Source organism: Anopheles coustani, chromosome 3 (genome assembly GCF_943734705.1).
Source record: "Anopheles coustani chromosome 3, idAnoCousDA_361_x.2, whole genome shotgun sequence".
Classification (NCBI taxonomy): Eukaryota; Metazoa; Arthropoda; class Insecta; order Diptera; family Culicidae; genus Anopheles; species Anopheles coustani.
This window is the reverse complement of record NC_071288.1, coordinates 54,600,052-54,622,553: the sequence shown is the minus strand read 5'-3', so window position 1 is coordinate 54,622,553 and position 22,502 is coordinate 54,600,052. Positions and strand designations below refer to the sequence as shown.

Below are 22,502 nucleotides of genomic sequence, written 5' to 3'. Positions count from 1 at the left end.
AGCTACTTCTTGGAATAGCATCGGCGGCGTCTGGCTGTTGCACGAAAGGAACAACCGCACGCGGTCGATGATGATAGCGAAACCTTTCGGGCGGCCATTCTTTACCTTCGGTCCCGTCTTCAGTCCATCGAATCTCCATCGAGCTCCGAAAAACCGGGAAATGCTTGTATTTTCTCGCTCGTCTTTCGCGTTCGCGTGATGGTGCGGGTTCATGGCGCAAGAAACACAACTTTAATGTGTGCTCCCTTGCCCAGGGCCCTTGGGTTGGCGAACAGGTTGCTTCGGCTGCTGCTCATTACGTCCCACCGGGTGCACGGAAACCGGGCGATGCAGGCCACGATGGTCACGAGCTATCGAGTGCGCACGAACGGGACGCGGCACACGACGCCTCCTCGCGCGCGCGCGCCAGCGCACACATACGGCCACGCGGTGAAATCGTGTGCCGAGCGGCGGCACCTGTAACTACAACCGAGCCTGAGCCACCACCGCGGGCTGCGTGCCAGCATTTTCGCGACAGTTCTGTAGCATGCATAATTTAGCATGCGATCGCGCGGAAAACCCGTTCCCCGGAGTCTCGCGGCAGCAGCTGTCGCACGCCGCCGACGAAACCGTTTCGAATGAACTGGATCGGCGGGTTTTGTGATGAAGCAAAAAGCATCCCAGGACAACATCCCGAATTCCAATCCAATTGGGAAACAAACAGGCAGAAGCACATCGCGGCGGTCTTACTGCACCAGGGCTGGTTTTCATCAAGTCCTTCCAACTCTGTGTGCGTGCGTGTGTGTCACTGTGGTGTGGGCAAAATTGGAATGTTATTAATTGCCATCGCCACCGGAGAGCGAGAGAAAGAGCAGGTCGCCCTCGGGGGCCAACATGAAGATGAAGACGACTCCAGCAGGCCAACGACCACACGATGGAAACCACACGCAGCCCCAAACGCAGCAGCCTTGCCTGGTCGTTAATATTCCCTCCGTTGAATTCCGTTCAGCTGACCACGGTGTGGTGTTTGTGTGTCCTTTTCTTTTCGTTCGCTTCGTTTATCTCCACACACACACACACACACACACACACAAACGCACACTCATTGGGCCGGGAAACCGGGAGCGCCTCCGGGTGGCGGAGGTCAGACACCAGGCAGCGGAGATATCTCGGACCAGATAAGGGTTGGGAATTGATTACAGGAAATCAAATTTCGACTGATCCTACTCGATGTCTCTTGCTTTCGGTGGCCGGTTCGACGACTTCGGTTCAAATACAGCCCCTCGGGGTAAGGATGGCGCATTTGCATCGTCGCCGGGGGGGGAGGAGAGGACAGTGGGCGAACATAATTTAAAGGACAGTTGAAAGATTTCCTTTGCCCTGCGGTGGGAACGGGGTAAAAATATGTGTTTTAGTTTTTTTTCTTACCTTTAGTTTTGTTTTCTCTTACATAGAAAAAAAAGGAAGTCATGTTTCTTTCCACGGTGGGAACGACGGAACAGGAGACCGCGAAAGGGACATAGCGAAAAATACGAACCTGCCCTGGCGAAAGGTCGATAAATAATTAGTGAAAGGCGTTGTCGAAATTTGCCTCAATTCGCGTGTCGCGTGGAAAATTGGCCAGCAGAAAAAGTGGTCGCCATTCACGTGTGACACATCGATAAACATGTCACCCAAGAGCTGGGATCGGTTTGTGGGAAGCAAAGGTAAAAATTTGCACCAACAAAACGAGCCCGGTCACGGTCAGTTAGTCACTTCCGGTACAAATTGAGCACCATTTGCATAAATAAATAGGCAATTGGAGCTGCCGCACGGTTGTGTGATGTTGAACCTGACACGTCAAACGGGCAGAGCGTGTACGTTCCGACATGCAATTCATCTTTTCCGCCAACCCGTTTCGAACCGACGTGCCTTTGAACGTCCCTTAACCTGTGCTCATCGTGACTCATCGTTAACCCAAAGCGATGCGACGGTGGTTTCGCGATAATTACGCTTCTCACACGTGCATTTCTTCGACGCTAATTGTGCTTTGCTCGGTCACCCACTGCCACTCTCCCCCGAACTGGTCCTACGTGCGGTGTGTCGGGTCGAGTGCATTCGATGCACATTTGAGTGCGCGTCTTCGCCTCGGTGGCGTTCGTCGCTTGCAACCGTTTAACGTCGCCGCACTTTGGAGTGGAGAGGAAAACGAACTTCCTAAAAGCCCCCTAACGGTACTCTATTTTACTTTTTAACATAACTGTCTTCCGCCTAACGAGAGAAAGATCGATTTTTCAAAGCGATCGAAATTTTTATGATGCAATGAATTTTACGGATTACGATATCTTTTCGCAATCCGATCCGAGGCAACTGCATCGGGTTGCAGAAGTGGAAAAGAGATTTAAATCAATTTGCAAATCCAGCTCTACGACTTTTACTCAAAAACCCGATAAATCTGTATCGAAAAAAAAAACGAACCATGTTGAATCTAAGCGAATGGCTGCCTTATTTCATGCAATTTAACCTTCCCGGTACGTCCAACGGAGTGCGGAGAACTCTTAACACTAGAATCCTAATGAGGGTGATTTTAACCACAACGCAATTTTCGATTTTAATTTCTCGAAAACGGCTGAATATTTTTACAAAATTAAATAAGAAAATAAGGAAAACAATGAGGAATACTTCAAAAATAAAATCATATCATTTGCAAATTATTAAGTTGGCCTCAAAGACCGAAAATAACGCCAATTCCCATAGCAACGTTTCGATCTTATTTGCTTTACACCGAGCTAGCAATCAATGAGAATGATGAAGATGGTACATAAAAAAATACATCGGATTTGAAATTTTTTCAAAAACAGTGAAGTTATAGCGTTTTACAAATAGGGGTCAAAATGACCCCTGAAAAGCATTCGGGCAAGATTCCAAAGCAATGTATTTTAGTGCTAAACCGAATGACCACCATTTCCCGCAGGGGGGGAATGTTCGCGTGGACCCGGCCATTGCAAACGACTCTCGGGTGATGTTTTCATCCGGGAATGGTTGCCGCGCTAGGATTGATTAGCTGGACGTCTCATCCATCTCTTGCGCCTCGGGCCACAAAAGCGTGTTCCCCATTCCCGTTCGGGCGCTTTTCTTCCATGTGCCCCATGCGAGGGTTCTTGTTGCTCCCCGGCATATGTGATGCGCATCCGGCCGGTTGTGTATGAAATTAGTGCAGCCGTATCGGTGCGAGCTGGCAGGAGGGATTTTCGTTTCCGATTCTCCAACTTTGCTAATTTCCAACCCCCACGACCATTTGGTGTAATTTTCTATTTCCGATTGTTTTTGTGCAAAACGCCGGAAACCGATTTATGGTGTTGCCTCCACGCCACACGGAAACCACACAATCACCTGGAGTGGCGGGGGCTGTTTCGGGAGGCGAAGAACGAACACGCAATCACACACATATGCCCGGACCGAGGCGCCCATTTGCGTGTGCATATTATTATGTTCGGGGCAGTGCACGAAAATATGCTCGGGCGGGCTTCCCACCGCAAGACCATCCACTCTACGCGGGATTGATTTACGATGCCGAACGGAAGTCGACTGTTAAAAAGCCTCGAGCCGATTCGATCGATCGATCGATTAAAAACGCCAGTCCGGGCCGGAAAAACGGCTCCGACCGTAATTACGCCCAACTGTTCCCGATCGGGCCAGAACGTGTGGTACGGATCCGAAACGGATGGTTCTTCCTGCGATTCTGCCGGGGTTTTTCACCAACCCGGGAGAAGCCGTGTGCGATCGATAAGCGAAGCGATCACATTACCCGATGGCACGCGCTTTTGTTTCATTCTCTTTGCTTTTCGCTTCGAACCCCGACAACATATGTGCATCCGATGCGTTTTATCGCCGCAGAGCGAGGGGAAATTAAAATTCCTTCCCATTTTGCCCGTGTTTTATCGCTTCCGGCCCGCTGGGCGCGGGTAAGTGTCCTCTCGGCGGAAGGGAAATGGGCGCCGCTCGGGATCGACTTTCCCGGTGACAGATTGACAGCACGCGCTATGTGTACGCGTTCGGTTTCCAATTGGGATTGGGCGGCATTTGAAACAACCTGCCCGAGCCGATTCGTCGGCGACAGGTTTCGAGCCAAAGGTTCAAGTTCAAATGACATTTTAATTGCCCACCAGCTGGTTCGGCCCGTGGGTCGGAATCCGGTCGTCGTCGTCGTCGGCGTATGTTTTTACTTCGGCGTTCGGAAGATTAAACGAAATGGTTGGACGAAAGGGAAGCGAAGATGTCTTACGGGTGGCATCTGGCGCTTGGCGGCTGGCGGCGGTAGGCGGTTAATCCCATCGTGTACGGATGGCGGACCACACGCGGATCGATGAGACGGGCGGCATCGATTGGGATTGAGGAGTCGGCATTCGGTTTCAATGTCTTGCGAGCTGATAAACAGCTGGTTTCTGGGGAAAAAGTGGATGCTTTCTTTTTCAACGTGACGATTCGATCCTCACGGGAGCAGCGATCGTGGATCGGGTGGGGTCGGATACATTTCAACCCTTGAGTGGAAAGAACTAAATATTCAACATTTTGTCGTTTTAGAAACATATGGGATACTAGCTTGACGCCCCGGCGATGCTCGGTGAAGGAGGAATTGAGCAAAAACAAAAAAAATCTGTCCTTAAAAGTGAGCTTCAATTGTAAAATTTAGATGATTTTATCAAAAAACAGTGGTCAAACAAACGACAGTTTAGAATCGACGGTTCAGTATAGGTCGAGTTTTGAGTGTACACAAAACACCATGCATAACAAAGCTGTAATATTTAATAGATTACGTGGGGGGACCCAAAAGTAACGGGAATCGGGTTGTAGGGAGAAGAGGGGAAAAAGGGGATCGGGTACAATATTTTTTTTAAAAAGCTTAACATGTTCTTGATCAGTATGCAAAGTTTAGTTTCTGTAAGTGCATCCGCTAGTCTTTGAGAATTTTTTCAGTGTAACGGTTTTAGTGTTTTCGGCGATTTTGTGAGATGGGCAAGTGAAACTGAGGTCAACCTCGTTCTGGGCTCCCCACAGCTTCAAAAGCGGACGAAAATGTTTCAAAAATCAACAATCCTGTTCAGCATTTGTTTATCCAGGATGGAGGATAAACTAAAAAATCCACCAGGCAGATTTGAAGATGTTTAGGGGAAACAGCTGGAAGAAAACGACGGATCCGTGGCGAGACTGGTTCTTCCACGGAACTGAGACCACGACAACGCACTTGCCCACAAAGCGCTGTCCGTGAGGCAGTTTTTGACCGAAAATGGCATGATACCGATTTTTCCATCCTGGAGGAACACATTCTGTACAAGGTTGTTGATTTTTGAAACATTTTCGTCCGCTTTTGAAGCTGTGGGGAGCCCAGAACGAGGTTGACCTCAGTTTCACTTGCCCATCTCACAAAATCGACGAAAACACTAAAACCGTTACACTGAAAAAATTCTCAAAGACTAGCGGATGCACTTACAGAAACTAAACTTTGCATACTGATCAAGAACATGTTAAGCTTTTTAAAAAAAATATTGTACCCGATCCCCTTTTTCCCCTCTTCTCCCTACAACCCGATTCCCGTTACTTTTGGGTCCCCCCACGTAGTTATTGAATGTTATTGAACATCAGTTGATAAAAAAAAGTCTGGTCAACAATCGAGAAACTATTGTAAGCCAAATGTAAATCATCATTAAAAAATAACTACTGGTCAACTATTGGTACGCAGCGCGAAAGAATAGATTATTTTTCACCAAGGAATGTAACGACCAGCCGTTCCATGAACGAAACGATTAAAACATTTTTGAGCTAATCACCGTTTCGGAATGGATTCCATGCACTCGAGGGGTTCGCCGCTTGTGAGAAAAGCCAAATGGACCAAAACCGGGAGGAAGCACTCAATCGAACCGCGAACCGGATCGACCAAATCGTATCAAAGCGGATCGCGTATCGATCGAACGGCAGAGGGGGGAGCAGGAGGAGGAGGTGAAGAAATTCGATGGCGATGGGTCCAAGAACGTGGGTCCGGGAAACGGGGATTCTGGTTTAATCGGTTATGGCTCTTACGGTCGGTATGGGCGCACTGGAGTCGCGCCCGATTTATGACTTGGACCATGGCTCCGTAGACGCAGTCCAGCGCTGTCGGGTTTTGGGACCACCACCAAACGGACGGAACGTGGGATCGACCGAGAAGACCGAACGCCAAACAGCCAAAGCCGGGAGCCGTCGCTAATCTTTCCGTTTCCCATGTGAACCGGGCCACTACCCGGCGGATGACCCGACAGCACCAACACCAACTCCCGGGAGCTCAATCAATCTCCGCCGCCGGTGCGCGACTAATGCGCGTCGTACATTGCGGCCGGCCGGCGATGATGGCGATGTGATGATGCATCAGCACAACCCCGTGAGCATGATCACCCATCGGTATCGGTATCATTAAGTCGCCACTCCGATGAAAGCGTTCTACCGGTTGTGGGGCTTCCTTTTTCTCTTCACTTCCAGAGTGTGCCTAATTCGGCTACCATCGCCCTCCCGAAGGGAGCGGGGTTTTCGGGCCCATGGGGCGGGCTGCGATGTAAAATTATCGTTATTTAACAAAAAAAAAATGTCGAAGAGCGAGGGGGTCTCCATGAACGAAATTGGACGTCGAGCTGAAACCGCTCGGCTAGCGTTAATTCATCTTAAAAGAATGGAGCTCGATCGTTTGTTTGTGCCCTTGAGGTGATGGTGGTGAGATTTTGGTACGTCAGCACCACCGGACGCGATCAACCCCTCGGTGGGGAAGTTTCTGTTTTTTTATGCTGCTACTGCCCCAGAAGAGAACAAAAACTAAAAATTGCGCAAGTGCGCCCGCAAAGGAGAGATGAGGCAAGCTGAAATTGATGGGGAATTCGGCGTGCAGCAATAGTGGGTCTCAATTACGCTCAGCTGGAACATAGATACACACACACACACATCGCAAACAGCCATACGTTGTGGACACATTCGACACATTCCGAAGCTGGCGTTTTTGGGGCGTTCTTTTCGAGACATTCAGGTTGGAAAAGTCTATCGTCGCTTCGATGGCAAACGATGGAGGAAATCGAGTTCCACAATGGCCCCAAGGGTCGATTCAAATCCCCCTCCAGCCACTATACCCTGCCCCAAGCCCCGCACAATCCATCGTGGGTTGAGGTGAAGAATGAAATAATAAGCGAAATTAATCGTAATGATATTTAATGACAGTAATATGCTGCCCCTAAAAGCTTCACCCGGTGGAATGTGTTCTTGCCCGTCCGAATTTGTGGAAGGCGCAAAAACTGGCACACACAAAAAAAAGAAAATACAATGAAAGAGGAAACCCTACCCACCTTTTTTTCGTCTATTGCGCGTGCTCCTTGGCGAGTAACACGCGAACGACAGATAGGGCTCAGATCGAGCGGTTTTTCGTCGGTGACGGAATCCGACGCCACAATTGCAGATGACACGCGCGCTCCTCCCACCGATAGGAGGGGGGAGTGGCAAGGGCAGGCTACTACAAATGTCACAAACAAGAAGCAACAAACGATCGGGGAAAAAAAACCTGATGACAGGGTCTTTGCGGATACAAAACACGCAAACACAACGATACGCGATCATGATCGCGCTTAGTTTTTCCACCCGATCGCTGCGACTGTGTCATTTTCTTTCCGCGAAGTCACGGATACCGCTCGATCGGTGAACGCGGAATGCGCGTAATTGTCACCCGGGATCCGGGTGAAACAATGGCCTCCAGAAATCCGCCTCGCACACCCCAAACCCTTAAATTATCTGCACTTATGCTTTCCCCCAGGCGCAGAGGTTAGGAACTTTTTCGGCAAAAATCATTAGCAGAACACAATACCAACGCGGCATGAACCTGCTGTCTGGAAAATTCAAACGTCGATCCCCCAAAACGGGAGAAAAACTCACCGCCCGCAGAGGGGAAAAAATCAAAACCTCCCGCCCAGAGCCATTCCACCCGCTCGGAATGGAATGCCACCGATTGTTTCTTTTCCCACCGAATGAATTCATTTCTAATAAAGTGGTTCCGCGTCGGTGCGTTCGCCGAAGGAAAGCCCGTAATGTCCCGACCGTTCCGGGTAGAATATAAGACGTTAATGATACACTGTCCAGAGGAGAAAAAAAGGAATACAACGTGAAACAAAAAAGAAAAGCCACCCCCAAACAAGCTGCTGCCAGCTTTCGACTGGTCCGGGGCCGGGGAAAAAATTGTAATAACGAGCTGCACACGAAACGAAGCCGACCGGATTAACGGGGATAGGAAAAACAACACCAGAAATACTTGAAGAAAGACAAGAGTAAAGGAAACCAACCGGCCGGAGACATCGACGATGGTAAACGAGGCGAACCGAGGGAACTCGACGTTTTTGACACCTACGCGAAACGTCGATGTCGGCCGGCCATAATCTGCCATCGATTTAAGCAGCTCGTTTGGTATCTTTGCTTCTCTCTCGTCCCTCTGCCCGTCCGCCCGCCCGCCCATGTGCCGTTTGCGAAATGTGAAGTTTTGCCACCGCACGAGCACCGGAAAGAAAAGATTCCTTGTGCGCCGCCGATGATCTTGGTTGTATTATTTTTAAGACACTTTTCTGTTTGTCTCCACTGGGGCTCGGGACTCGTTACTTTGGCATTAGCGAGGCGTTGTCGCGACACCGCAGCGCAGCTCGCTCGCTGATCGCCTTTTGGTGGCGTGTGATAAATGAGTTCCCGGGGAGTGGAAGTTTCGCGCGTGGGCTTGGCGACAACCGCCGAGGACGTCGCGTTGGGTCCTTTCCGCGAAGGTGCGTCGCAAGATAACGTCAGCGGGGTTGGTGGGGGGGGGGGGGGAAGCGGACAGAAAACACATCCTGCCAATGCACGGTTCCCAGGAAAACAAACGAACATACAATCGCTCGAAACTCGAACAGCTCGCGGTGGAGCGATTGTCGAGTGAGCGATCTTTTGGCGAGATGCATTATAATAATTCTTGCCTTCCACTACATCCTCCATTCGTTTTGGTTTTGGATTTTGTTCCGCAGAAACCACGGTGGAAAGCTTTCCGGTATCTCTGCCTGTAGGAGGTTACCTTTTCATCCTTCGCCATTTCGCGATCGATCGCATTGCGACAAGGATGACATTCCACCAGCATCGCGGTTTGGTGCGTGGGAATGAATTCTTGGGTCGGTTTATCTTAATGCCGTTTCATTTATTTAACTTTTTCCATTCCTCTAGATTGTCGACCTCCAACTCCACATCTGCGTGGGAGGCTTTTGGGGGAAGAAAAATAAAAAAAAAGTAACAATTACGCATTACATTTCCAACTCCACCATCCCCTCGATCGACGGGAGGTTTTCGCGAGGAAGGCGAGTTGCTGTGTTGCATGCAGTTTGGCAAAGGCTCCCCTCTTGGGGTAACAATGACTCTGCATCAGAGCTGCTGGCCAACTTCATCGAAGGTTGAACCACTTTCCAGCGCGATGGAACGTGGTTGAGTTTCCAAGAAAGGAGGTGTCCACTGAATCACATCGACGGCGGGCGGGCGCTTAATTGTTTAAAAGTTAGCCCCCCCCCCTGGAATCGGAGCTTTGCGGCGGGAGTTTGATTGATTGCCAGCGGCCTCGCAACCATTTGCGCATATGTGTGTTTGTGTAAGGTGGCTCCACGTGCGGAGCCGGGCCAGTAGTCGGTTCGTGTTGATTGATTTAAGCCAATTAACAGGGAGCAGGGTGCTGATTCACCAACGAGATGTCGCGAAATTTATTGGACTTCGGTGTTCGATAATGAGCCTGGTGAAGGTCGACTGCTGTTTCGTCGAATAAATCATTGACTAATGTGCGATGGTTGTTCATCGATATTAGCTGAAGTCAATTTGTTAAATGCTCAAATAAGAACGATTTCATTTTCGTTTTTATCAGAATTTAAATCTTTTCACCATAAATAAGTCAAAGAAGAAGTTCAATGAAAATATTTCCCACATCTGAAATTTCGGCATATCTTGGACACGCAGGGCTCTAACACTGTAGACCAGTTTCAGCTAGTTAGATACTCAAAGTGGTAACGCAATTAAGAATCCCATTTCCACGCCAGTCCTCCTTCTCACTTTCCCTGGCCTTTTATCTTTCTACACGGGAACCGAATCGACAGGCCGGTAGCACCATGCGAGCCCCTTAATGTTTAACGAACTTAACAGGTTTCTCAAACTTGCACTTCCACCCCTCCCCTGCACAAAATAGTCAGACTGCCGAACAGCCGTTCCGATGCCCGACCATCTTCAGCGCTAAAGAGTACATCAAACACATATGATTAGATTAGTTTTCCCGCCGGTCGAGGAATGTCGAGCGTTCCATCCCCGCCAGACCACCTTGGCCCGCGAGGGAAACGGTAGCAACGCTCCGGAGCGTGCAGGTGCTAAATGATAGCAGCGGCGTCGGCGGCCTCTGTGGAAAAATCACAAAAGAAACCGAGTGGAGGCAGAGCCGAATCGACGGGGGTAAACTAGCTCACGCGTGAGTGCGCGATATTTCGAACTGTTTCGGTAGCGTGCCCTGCGGCCAAACGTCTTCAGGGGGCACGTGGAGAAAACAGTTGGGGAGTCAATATTGACACGCGGGTACCGGGGAAAAAAATCCATTCCGGTACGTGCTAAAAAGTGGTGACGGTAGCGAACTCTCCGATGTGCGGTGCGCGGTTGAAAAAGGCGATCGCCGAACTTTGCGTGACTCACATGAGCGCACCAGGTTTTGGCGGCATTCCAGAGTCGCAAGTAAAGTGGTACCGCACACAAAGTGACGGTGCTCGATGAGGGAAATATCCCCACCGGCTGGAAAGCCCAGCTCTATTCTTAGAGTAGAGCCACGTAGCCACGGAACATTGACTCACGCGATCGAAGCTTGTATGCGAGATCGTTTCGAGCGATCGTCATCGAGAGAAGTGCACCTGAACGACGTCAGCGAACGTCGTGTGCAGCTATATCTTAGAGGTATCCCGTGGTTACAATCGAAGCGTGCATCGGGCGCTCCGAGAGATTCGAGAAGTTCCCCAACCCCGTGAGTGAACGGAAGTGGTTGATTTGTGACCAAAAGCTGGGCTTTGGCCCGGACCGGATGTTCGGTCAAGAGATCGTTGTTGTGATCGCTGGAGCATACTTACATGGACTCACGGCGACGCCGAGCAGCGCTACGAGTACCACCAGCGCCGTTGGCCGCTCGAGCTGCCTCTTCTGGAAGCTGTCGGCCATCGTTGTTTTATTCCTGGCTCTTAATCTATCCAACTTCCGACTCGCGCTTACGCTTGCTAGTTGCTCTCGCTTAGTCAGGTTTCGTTTACAGACGTTCCTCATACGCAACCCCCCCTCTTTGTCTCGTGGAAAGCCACTCGTGTTTCAACTTTCAGCGGCCCTTTATTTTTCTCCCTTTTTTCCTAATGAGCTCTCCACAATTTTTATGGCTGCACGACGCTGTTCACATTCATCTGGACCGAAACGCGCCCGCCGGCCATCCGGTTTGTGGTGGCCGGGACTGCCCGAAAGCACCGGAGTGCCAGAAGAGATAGACGCCCGTCAACACGACGCACATTCGAAATACCGGCGTTTTGGGAATGACACCCGCGGCAGGAGGATCACTTCTTCTCCGGGGATTGAAGGCACCCCAACAAAATCACGAAACCACCTTTTAAAGCACAAAATAGCACCACAACACCAAAATCACTTACAACGGGCGGGATTTCACACACAACAACCGTCGAACTGTGTTTGACGTACGCGTATTGTGTTCTCTTTGACGGCTACGCTATCCGAGATTCCGCCTCGCGGGTCCAAACAATCGACTTTTCTAATCCATAAATTAGACGGATCCCATCAAATGACACATTTTCCCCCTTTTCCGCGTGAAGGGGTGAGTTGTTTCCGTTTCCTTTAGGCTTTCGTTCGTCTTAGAATGTTGTTTGCGTGCGAGATGTGGAGATCTGCTGATGTTTGGAGCGTGGCGATCGATGCTGATAAACACACTCCGCAACGGACGGTAGTGATTGCAACTCTCCGATAGCTCTCACTGATTATTCATTAGCACTGGGGCACGGTTTCCGATTCGATTCGCATACTTTGCATCACTCGCTCGCACATCAAGCTTCTGTTCGAACGTTTTGCTTCAATGCTATTTGCACGGTCTCACTGTGTGGAGATGTACACGATCCGCGATCGTTATCGGCCGGAGTGTGGCCCAAGGTCGACCGCAAGGCGGGTGGTTTTCTGCGACCTTTCGCGACCCGATCAATCGGCGGCGAATGAGTAAGCGCGGGAATGAATGAAGCAGCGGACTGTTTGTTTCATGAATGGACCACGTCGTTCCGTTCGCGTGCACTGGAGGGCGCCTTATTGAAAAGGCCGGTAGGGGTTGAAAAAAAAAATAGAGATCTGCGATCACTGATCACTTTTGCGAGGAACTATCATGCACGGTTTAGGAAACCTTGTGTAATGTTTTGAGACGTTTCAATCGATTCACAACTCGAACTCCTTTCGAACGCTGCCACTTCATCGACCGTCTTCGACGACGCACTGTTTCGTACTGAGCTGGTGTTGTGGAGCGCAAACCGGCTCTCGCGTGCTGCTCAGCGCTGCCGGCGGTCCGCGAGCTTTGCTTAAGCTCTTTCTTTTTCCTCCCCCCGTGTTTCGTTTATTGCTTTTTTCCGTTTTCTTCGCGGATCCTGGCTTTCTTTCCTTTTCCCTCCAGCTCACGCGGTCGCACCCGCCGCTGCGGTGCGATCTTTGCGCCGTTGCCTTCCATTCATCGTTCGTCTCCTTCGTTCGTCCACTTTGCGGGTGAGTTTATTGGTTCGTTTCCTTTTCGGTGGTTTTTCGTAGCGTTTCCCTTTCTTCCGCTTACCGTGCAGGAATGGCCGACACGCGGTAGAAACTGATGAATGAAAGGTATTTTGAACTCTCCCATCGAGCCCGCAACCGTTTACATCGCTGGGTTCAGTTGTGATCGAGATCGTTCAGGTGGTTTTTAATAGATAAGCACATGTTGTACACGTTTTCTCAAACTGTGCCGATTTATACTGTTTGGCTAGAATGTTGCCAGTTGGTCAAAACCAACCCGCAGTGAACCCAACAAACACAACTTGTTTTCAAGAACAAAACTAAAAAGGTTCTAGCGTTTCTTACTGCGTACGCAAGGGCTTTTCTCGACGTCTCGAGGGCAATGCGATGCAACTTATGCTGACGCAGTGTGTGCCTCTCCTTCGGCCGTTTCCTTTCCCGTTTTCCCAACCCTCCGATGGTTCGCCGCGTTCACCAAAACGAAGACCGGGTTTGTAAGTTCATTCATCAGTCCGCGTCGCTGCCCAACAGCGTGGGTCTGGGTTGCCCGGTCGGTGGTCGACCATGGAACGCACATCACGCACCATACAGAAACACAAACACACTCACAGACACATACACTGGATGTTGGTGGTATTGCCGCTGACGTACTTGCAGGTTGTTGCTGCTGCGCTTCCGACACCGGAATTCCAACGGCATTCTCGTGCGTGTTATGGATGCATCATCGTCGATCGTAGCCAGGAGGGCAATCGTCGAGGGATTACGCCGGGAATGGGCATTAGTGGAAATCTTCCAAATGCTAACGAAATACGACATGTTGCTGGGTTTGGGGGGGACGATTTTATTTTAATCCAACTTAATAGACAGCCATAATCGCCTCCAAGCGCACTGAATACCCATCAGTATTAATTTCATTGTGACTATTTCATTTTCGTCCACTTTGGGGATGGGTTGCGAAGAGAAGTTCTTTCCATGCAGTGGAGCTGGAGTGCATTAAATATGTAGTTGACATGTGGATTATCGCTCTGATAGTTTAGAAGCTTAAGGCGGCAGCAATAGGTTTAAGTTTTTTCGATTGTTGTTTTGCTTCAAAATCATATCGAGCAGTATTTGTATATTTTAATTGAAGCAATAAATAAAATATTGAAATTAATCGTTCGTAGGTGTGAGAAATTCTGAACATTGTTAGACATAGTTAATATGTAAATGCTTTTTGGTTTTCATTCACTTTAAAATTAGGAGATATGAGTCCTTAAAACTTCGGATTGAGGCCAGATTAAAATACAAGGCAATTGGAGTATGACTATTTCGCTTGGGCAACAAAAATGGTGTCAACAATAACGGGTTGCCTAATAAAAATTGTGGTCTTCGGAACTGCTTTTTATTGTAGAAGTATAAATTAAATTCTTGAACGAATTGTATGAAACTGAAAATAATAATACTCATTCAAAATTGACATATTTTTGTCTCATGTTGCGTAGTTCATAAAATTTAAACCATTTTCCAAACCAATGCTGCCCTGTGTCTGTGAGGTACTTTTAGATGAAAACCATGATTTTATTCGTCTGAACGTTATTGACTTTGACCGAGAAGCGCTAGAAAGGCCGTTTTTATCTTGAAACAACATAATTCTTTTTACTGCTTAATTGATTATACAATGCTGGCGGCCGATCGTACCTTTTGTGATTTTATCTTTCCGTAGGTAAATAAGTATCTGCAAAACCATGCACCGGAGAGATTACTTCCAAACAGAGCGTAATCCCTCGACAATGCCCACCGCTAGCGGATCATGGGTTTGTGTCCAGTTTCAAATGCCCCGGAGCGGCAGTTTTTAAGGAATACTGGGAAATAAACAAAAAAGAAACAAAAATAACAGACACACACATAGCCACAGGGCAAAGACGTTCATCCTTCAATCTTTCCCGCGCCGAAGCGGAAGAACCTACCATCTCAAGATGTAGGTAAACCCGATGTTTTCTTCCATTTCCTGGTAAGCGGTCGCAGGTCTATCGTCGGTTCCCATGTTTGGCAACCTGCTGTGTGTGCCGGTTTTACGATCGGAAGAGACCCTAACCTCGTCCCCCCGGGCGCGCCGGCCCTTACTCGAGTGTGACACGGGAGAAGCGTCGAGTTTCGCTCTTTCGCACAATAACGTCGCGGCCGGAGGTTGTTCGGTGCCTTACGGTTGATCATTGGTTTTTTTTCTTGAAATGTTCCTTCTTTCTGTCTCACAGTGCGCCACCACCTTCGATGCCGAAAGTGGACGAAATGCACACAGGGAACGCACCAGCAAAACAGCGCAGCGAGGGATGAAAGAGCGCAGGATGGAAAAAGGGAAAACAATCTTAGTGCCAGATAAAACTAGAAGTGAGATAGAGTTATAAACGTGAGGCAAAGAACGAAAGACAAATAAATCAAGTGGAAATTATCGCCAGGCCTGAGATGAAAGAGGGAAAGCAACTGCACGAGGAAAGGTATCCGGGGGCAGGTATCTTCTACAGCCCATGTTCGGCGATATGTAATTCCCGAGAAACCATTTTCTTAAACGGAAGCAAGATGAGTGATGGGCCAGCATGGAATTCATCTGCGACTGGCGAACACTGGTTGAGCGACACTGCGTATGCAAATTGCATCATTCCGCGACTTCGTTTCGGTTTGTGTCGGTGTTGGTGAAGGTGGTATTTTTTTTTTCGTTCGTTGGCATTGTTCATCAACCCTCCCTCTCTGCTAACCGCTTTGATGGAGTTGAGCGGGCAGATTTTCTGTCGCGCATGGCTGACGCCAGTTGATTGATTTTGCGCGCTGCGAGTGAAAATCAACATCATTCAACATATCGTCACCGCATGGAACGCGCGCGAAAGTATAGGAGCACAGCTCGTGGCCGTTTTACTGCGGACAAACGGTCGAGCCGACCCGAATAGGCATAAATGGCTCGGTGACTTCTCCTTGGGCGAATAAAAAAAAAAGCTAAAAGCCCCTTGCGGAGACGTTGGTCGGAAGAGGCCAAGCAAATATTGTGCTTACGTCCCCCGGTATGACGCGTACTTCCTGTCCGGGCCGTCAAAGGTGGGTTATGTATGTACGCTTTTGCCTTTTTCGTTGCCTCTCCACTTACAGGCCCATTTCCCTTATCTCACCCGGGTCGGTCTCCTAGGGCGGCCCGGGCACTTTGCATTTTCTTTCTCCAAGGTTTTCCAAGGCGGTCGGAGGGCGCGGACCGGGTCGGGCCAGAGATTAGATAAACGCTTGCCCAGGCCCAGGCCAGGTTTTCGGGCCGAGTGGGTTGCCGAGGTCAGGTTGATATCACCCCGTTGCTTTCTTGTGCCCGATGGTGTTTATTTTCGGTCTTGGTCCGGGACTAAACTCGCCGCGAGCATCTGCCCTGCCCTTGGCCGCTGTCTCGCACATACACACGCAACACACACACACAAATCGCCACTTAATGGGGGGAGGTTCAGGTTAAAGGAATTTGATCAATTAATGTTAAGTGGCTTCGCTCACGGTGGTGACAAACCGTTCGGAATGCGATCGATTCTCCGCCCCGGAGGAGGCTTGTCTTTTTTTGCTGCGAAACTCCAGACACCGGCCGGCTAATGGCGGCGGCGAAGGAGAAGAAGAAAGCACCGAATGCACTCGTTTTCCCTGCCGGTGGACTTATTGAGGCGACAAGGAAAATGTGCATCTCTATGCGCGTGTTGCCGACAGCCGGCCGGGATCGTTCTGCCATCCTTGGCCAACACCAGCGCCGGTTGCTCTGGTTCTTGGCCTCAGCACGGTGGAGCAACAGCCAACGAACCGGCAGGAAACCACACACCGAGAAATCGAATCCCTGCTAAACTATCGCATTCCGTGCATCGCACTCGATTCCACGGTGCCGGCCGGAATTGAGTGATTTTCCTCGTGAAACCGGACCATTTATTGGCCCATCTCTGGTGGACACACATGCACACATTCCGCCTGATGACTTTATACGACGGTGATGACGCTAGATAGAACAACGTGAGCTGCTTCAGCCGTTTAGAGCTTACACGGGCTTCCTTTCGGTTAGACAGTTGGGCTGTACTTTTTGACTCGTTTTTTTTTCTTTTTCATGGAATTCGTAGAAGAAATTGTTCGAGCCCTTCTTTTGGTGCTATGTTCGCAACCTGGACGTCTTCAGTAACAGTGCAGGACAATCGTATGGCACAAAAACGTAGCTATCGATAATATTTTACTAGTATGTTTCTATCAATTATAAAACTTTGAAGATTTTTTTTATTTTGAAGAATGAAGTATTGTAAGTTTGTTTTATTGCATTAATAAATAAGACAAATGCTTTTCGATTTCTTATTTTTGTTACTGCAGTCTATTAAACCAACCACACCATGCTGACGGCTTAAAGAAGTGAAATAAAACATGCAACGAAAAATATACGGTTTTTTAAACAAACGTACGTTAAATGTAAATTGCACGAAGAAGGGAAAACCATTTGGAAATTGCCGTATTTTTGCAGAATGCCATCTTGTATGCCATCATGTATGCCATCTTTATATTTTACGTTGCTTCGAAATGATTCTTGCGTCGGTTGTGTTATACCATGAATAACTCTGTTCATTCATTTTGTTGGGCATATTTAAAAAGTTTTAGAAACAAATATTCCAATCAAAAACATTTTCATACAATAGCTCAATATGACCAACACGGCAATTTAACTGAACAGAATTGGTTTCGTAATTCTTGCATTCTGGTTGTGGAGATAATTATGACAGCATGCTCATCAGCATGTCCCCCTCATTTTGCCTCACCTTGCTTTCGTTCAGTACTAACGAGACACAGAACGATTGGAAACCATTGAAATTAATTATTTAACACATAGAACATTTATCAAAATCTCGTTGTACTCTGCAGTATGTCGTTGAATTGTAATTTAACTAAAACTAACTTAAAATCAATATCGAGAAAACAGAGCAGAGATGGTGGCTGAAGATAATTAATTGATTGCGCTTACAAACTTACAAAAATGATAGGAAAGACCCTCTTTTATATCAACGAAGTTTGGTGAAATAATTATCTTATTTAAAAAAGAGACTTGTTAACAGGCTCAAAATACTACTGCGTCATCACACAAGAGTGAGGTTTTTGTCAAGTTTCTTAATGAATTTGGAAGGGAAACTGCGTAAACCAAAAGTAGAGAGTGTAATTATTAGTTTACACTGAAACCTGCAAAACATTGGTGCACTACTGTACTGTATTTGACCGTTCCTTCTCGATGGCTTGGATTGTCTTGGACGCTGTCTTGTTCTGTCTGTGTATGCGGTGCGTTCTTTCCTTCTTCATCGCCTGAAAGACCAGGACCGACTACCCCGCGGCCCCGTGCGGTGTAGTTAGTGTTCCAGAAGAGCAGACAAGCGCAAGCAAGAGGGCAATCGGTAATAGAATCAGAACACACATATAGCCCTCGAGTAGCGCGTTGGCTGACCCTGACCGTGATGGTGGGCCTGGCAGGTTCAAGGGGTCGAACCGGTCAGCACCGAGAGCCGTGTTGATGATGATCATCATCACCATTTAGGGTTGTCATCGAGCCAGTGGAATCGGTGGGTCGCTGGTGGCCGAAGGTTTTAATTGTTTTGTGCCCTCCTCCACGGAATGGCGGCATTTTGCCGTTCGTTTCGTTCATTCCCCCAAGAAGACGATTGATGGTTTGCGTCTCTGTGCTTTTGTTTCCATTTTGCGTTTCGTCTTCATTGCTTACAATCTGGAAAACGGGAAAGAGGATTATTGGCCATCGGCTAGTTTCCGTACCACTGATCTGTTGTGATCAGATGTTGTGCCGTGTTGTGTGTTGTGTTGAGGGATTTCGCTCTGTTCCCTTGCCTCCTGTTTGCCTCTCCAGCGTCGGCTCATCCGGCCAGACGAGTTAATCAAATCCCTAAACCCTGCGGTACATGCCGTTTCAACACCGACGGGATGAAAGTTTGCCAAATAAGCTTCTGGTTGTTTTGTAATCAGTTCGTTTGAGGTTTAGGTCTTATGCACCTTTGTTGGCCCATCGGCTGCAGCGGAGTTTCTTTGAGCTTTACTTAAAACACCGAAAGGGTGACGCGCGGGGCCGGCTCGAGCTGCGGCTTGTTGGTCAAACATAAAAGTCGGCCACCGATCCAATCCCGAGTGTTGGGTTTCGCTGCATGCGTTCGCTTCAAGCGAGCCGCCGTTTCGCATGATCGCACTTTTATGCTTCCCTCCGCCCGATGACCATCCGTTCCGCTGCATCGAGTTCGGAATCCTCACCGGACAACCACGTTGATCGCGATCGGTTCGATGATCGAAGGAAGACGTCGTTCGGTGTTCGACGCGGAGAACACGCGATGCGTACTGTGTCAACAGACTGCCGGACATGGGTATCGGGGTGAGAACTAATGACCAAAGCGTTGAGCGGCCGGAACCCCCGTTCTTGTTGGAACAAGTTGACGACCAAGTGCCGGAATGAGTGGTCAACAAGCGGATAACTCGGCATCGCTGCTCCTGCGATCCAGTATTTGAGCAGTAATGGAGACAAACACAAACAGCCGGCACTTGTGGTCAACCTGGTCCGGCACTCCGGAACCGGGTGTCCTTCCGCAGGTAGCTTCAACCTACGTCCCTAGGGCAGACAAACTTTCCTTCCTCCTCCAACTCGCTGGCACTTGTTCCTCCTCACCCTTTCTTTCTCTTTTCCCCCCTGGGAAAACAGTGAACCACAGTGAAGTCGATTGGTGTTATTTTTTAATTTTCATATTTTCTGTTTATTTTTCCGAACTCCGGCAGCAACCGTTCGCCATTGTTTGCTCGTTGATGTTCGTTATCCCTTCCCTTACGGGTTGGAAGTGCATTAGAAGTGAATGCAGGGGAAGGGAAAAAAACCCCTAAGACACAACAAAGGGAAGTGCTAAAGAGATTAATATGAAAGTAAAGTAAAGCAAATGGACAAAAAAAAAGGTATAAAGAAACAGACTCACAATAAACGAAATCCTGTCGTGAGAGAGCGTGATCCTGGGGCCTTAAAGGGAAGCGCTAAGTGGGACGAGAACCGAAATCCAATCTGCCACCAGGTTTGGTCGTCCTTCTTCGGAAATTCGGCGAAAATGTTCTTACGGCCCTATTGTGTTATGGTTGCGATTGAGGAGGTTGGTATTATTTTTTTGTATGGTCCTTCCGCCAAAGGAAGCTTCCTGAGAATGCTCAACTCTCGCTGAGAGACGCACGTATTCAGCCGGTGAACGTTTCGGTTGGAAGAATGCAGAACGTCCGATAGTAGAGGGGCGAAACTCCCAGCGGAATGTGAATTTTGGTGCAATTTCGGTGCTAATTCCGATCCTGGTCACGTTTGGAGCATAGCACATTACGATAGGAAAGGACGAAGGGCGTTGGGTAAAACCTATCAAACTTTCATACGGTATGATGCGCCTTGAGTAAACAAGAGGGATATTGAGTGTTTTCGGCTGGAATCTCACTCGCTAAAATTGACAACACAAACATTTTGTTTTAAATATTTTCATTATTATGACTAAATCATGATTCATTGCATGAGCTCTTCAAACAGTAAAGGATTGGAGCTTATTGTCATTGATAGCTTGATTCATAAATTAATGATTTTATTTAGGTGTAACCATCAGGATTAAGTAGTAAACATAATAACAAAACCTATTGATAACTACGATCATTTACTGATAGATTTATATGTTGCAGCAAATTATTTATTTGTTTAAGTTTGAAACAACTTGTAAATGAAACAGTTTTCAGTTTCATAAACTTATGACCGGAAAAAAATTGTGAATGATAGAAAACGGTTTATTCTCAGCATTGATCTCCAACGCCGCTTTATAATCAACTGTGTGTCTCGCGGTGTCATGGAGTTTTTATTGAATTTAAATTGTTTGTATCAGCAATAGAATCTACTGTAAGGTACCTTGAAACATCAAACGATGAACAACTTGTTGACTGTTGAATGAAACTAAATTACAATGCATCAGCACATCCGGAATCTCTCATGCTTCAGTAAGACAACTTTGCGGCGGCAACGGAACGCATCTTATCATGATTAAATAGCTTTCTGACACATTGTACGGTGGTTGGATAGCACAATAGAATGGGGAGTTCACGTACGGTACGGTTTTAATCCTCAGTTCACTTCAAATCGCTTTTATGACTGTCACACCCACACGATCAGTCGTTTATTCCCTGGCTGTTCTCATTGGAATGATGATCTTTTTCATTCATTTTCCCAAGACAAATCAACTCAGGACTGATCTATCCTGGAAAGCTGGGGGTGTAAATAAGCAACAAAAGGGAATAACATAATCCATCTCGCACACCCGAATTCATAACCAAACAAGGAACAATCAGAATCGGAGATCATTTCGTACGAGACGTTGCGTGTTTCTTTCTTTCACGTACGTATGTTTCATTTACGGCCAAACGAGCGGCGCCTCAAACAATCCCACACGATCCATTCGTCCGATCCTCACCCGATCATCTTCTTCCGCACCATCGAATCGGATCCGTCCGAGATGGGACAGCGGGGACTTGCATGCCAGGGCAAGAGGCGAACGCACGCCTTCGCACTCCGAACTACGCGTCGCAGGGTTGTCTGGGGATTTTATTTTGGGAATTTTATCACGATCGCTCGATCGAATTTGAGTGTGGCACAGCAGCTCACACCCCGGTTTGTGGCCCTAGCATTGAAGACCGCAGCATGCAACGATGCGTCCGCTCTCCGCCGTGAAGATGTGATTCATCATCACACCATCCTTTCACGTAATCCAGGGCTTCGCAACCACTGCATTGAGAAGTAGTGTGTGTTTTTTTATTCCTCAGTTTGAGTGGAGCGTGTTCTAGAAACAGATTGTATTTATTGAAATTAGGTTTTTTCTACTGTGGTAATATGGTGTAATAGAAACATGAGTACTATTTATTTACTTTGAAATAATTTCGCAATTTTATAATTTTCTATATTTCGACACATTCTGTCCGGGTCATGAAACCTAGCCAAAATTGCTCGAAGATGGCTTTTGGAAGGTATTCAAAGTAGGGGTCAGTGCTTGCGCAATTATTCTGTTTACAGAACAAAGTTTTGTGTCATAACTCTTTTGATTGTTTAGCAAGAAGTTTTTCAAAAGAAGAACAAGGTTAATAATATGTTCGGGTTTTCTCTAAATTCGATATGGCTTATGGTAAATAACAAATCGCTGAAATTGTGAAATTTTTGCAATTGTCTGTTTGACTTTGCCGTTTTCTGTTATAAGTGTTATAGTTAAGAGTTAGTTAAAAAAGTTGTTTGACATTGTATAATGAAACGTTCGTATTTAAACCATTTATGTGTCATTTTCAAAGAAAAACAAGTATTGAAATAGACAAGAAATTACACTGTAAGAATTTTATTAAAATGAATTCAAAAACTGATTTGGCTGTAGGTGTTTTAAAAGTACCTTTGTTTATCGACCCCTGATTGAAAACCAAAAAAATATGAAACTTAGTGACGATAAGACAGCCAAGGTGTAAGCGGCATGGCTCGACGCGGATGCAGTCCAAGCAGACCACCGAATCGGTGCTACCGAATGCAAGAAAAACGGTGAAGAAAACCGATCCCTTATCAGCGGTACACCATCGGGTACGGGTAAAGAGGGAAACGGATTGAGCGAGTGGCCGCAGAGCATTTCTTTCGCTGTCTGTCGCACCGGACTGGGACTTGGATCTATATGCTG

At 47.7% G+C, this 22,502-nt stretch overlaps 1 protein-coding gene across 1 annotated transcript in view; it reads right to left on the bottom strand.

Annotated features, from left to right (window-relative positions):
• The window catches only part of LOC131262963 (uncharacterized), a 38,301-nt gene extending 27,096 nt beyond the window's left edge, over positions 1-11,205 (bottom strand). The window contains exon 1 of the mRNA XM_058265072.1: positions 11,118-11,205. Coding sequence (XP_058121055.1) covers positions 11,118-11,205 — 88 coding nt within the window. The remainder of the gene's footprint in view (positions 1-11,117) is intronic.
• Positions 11,206-22,502: the final 11,297 nt, after the last annotated feature.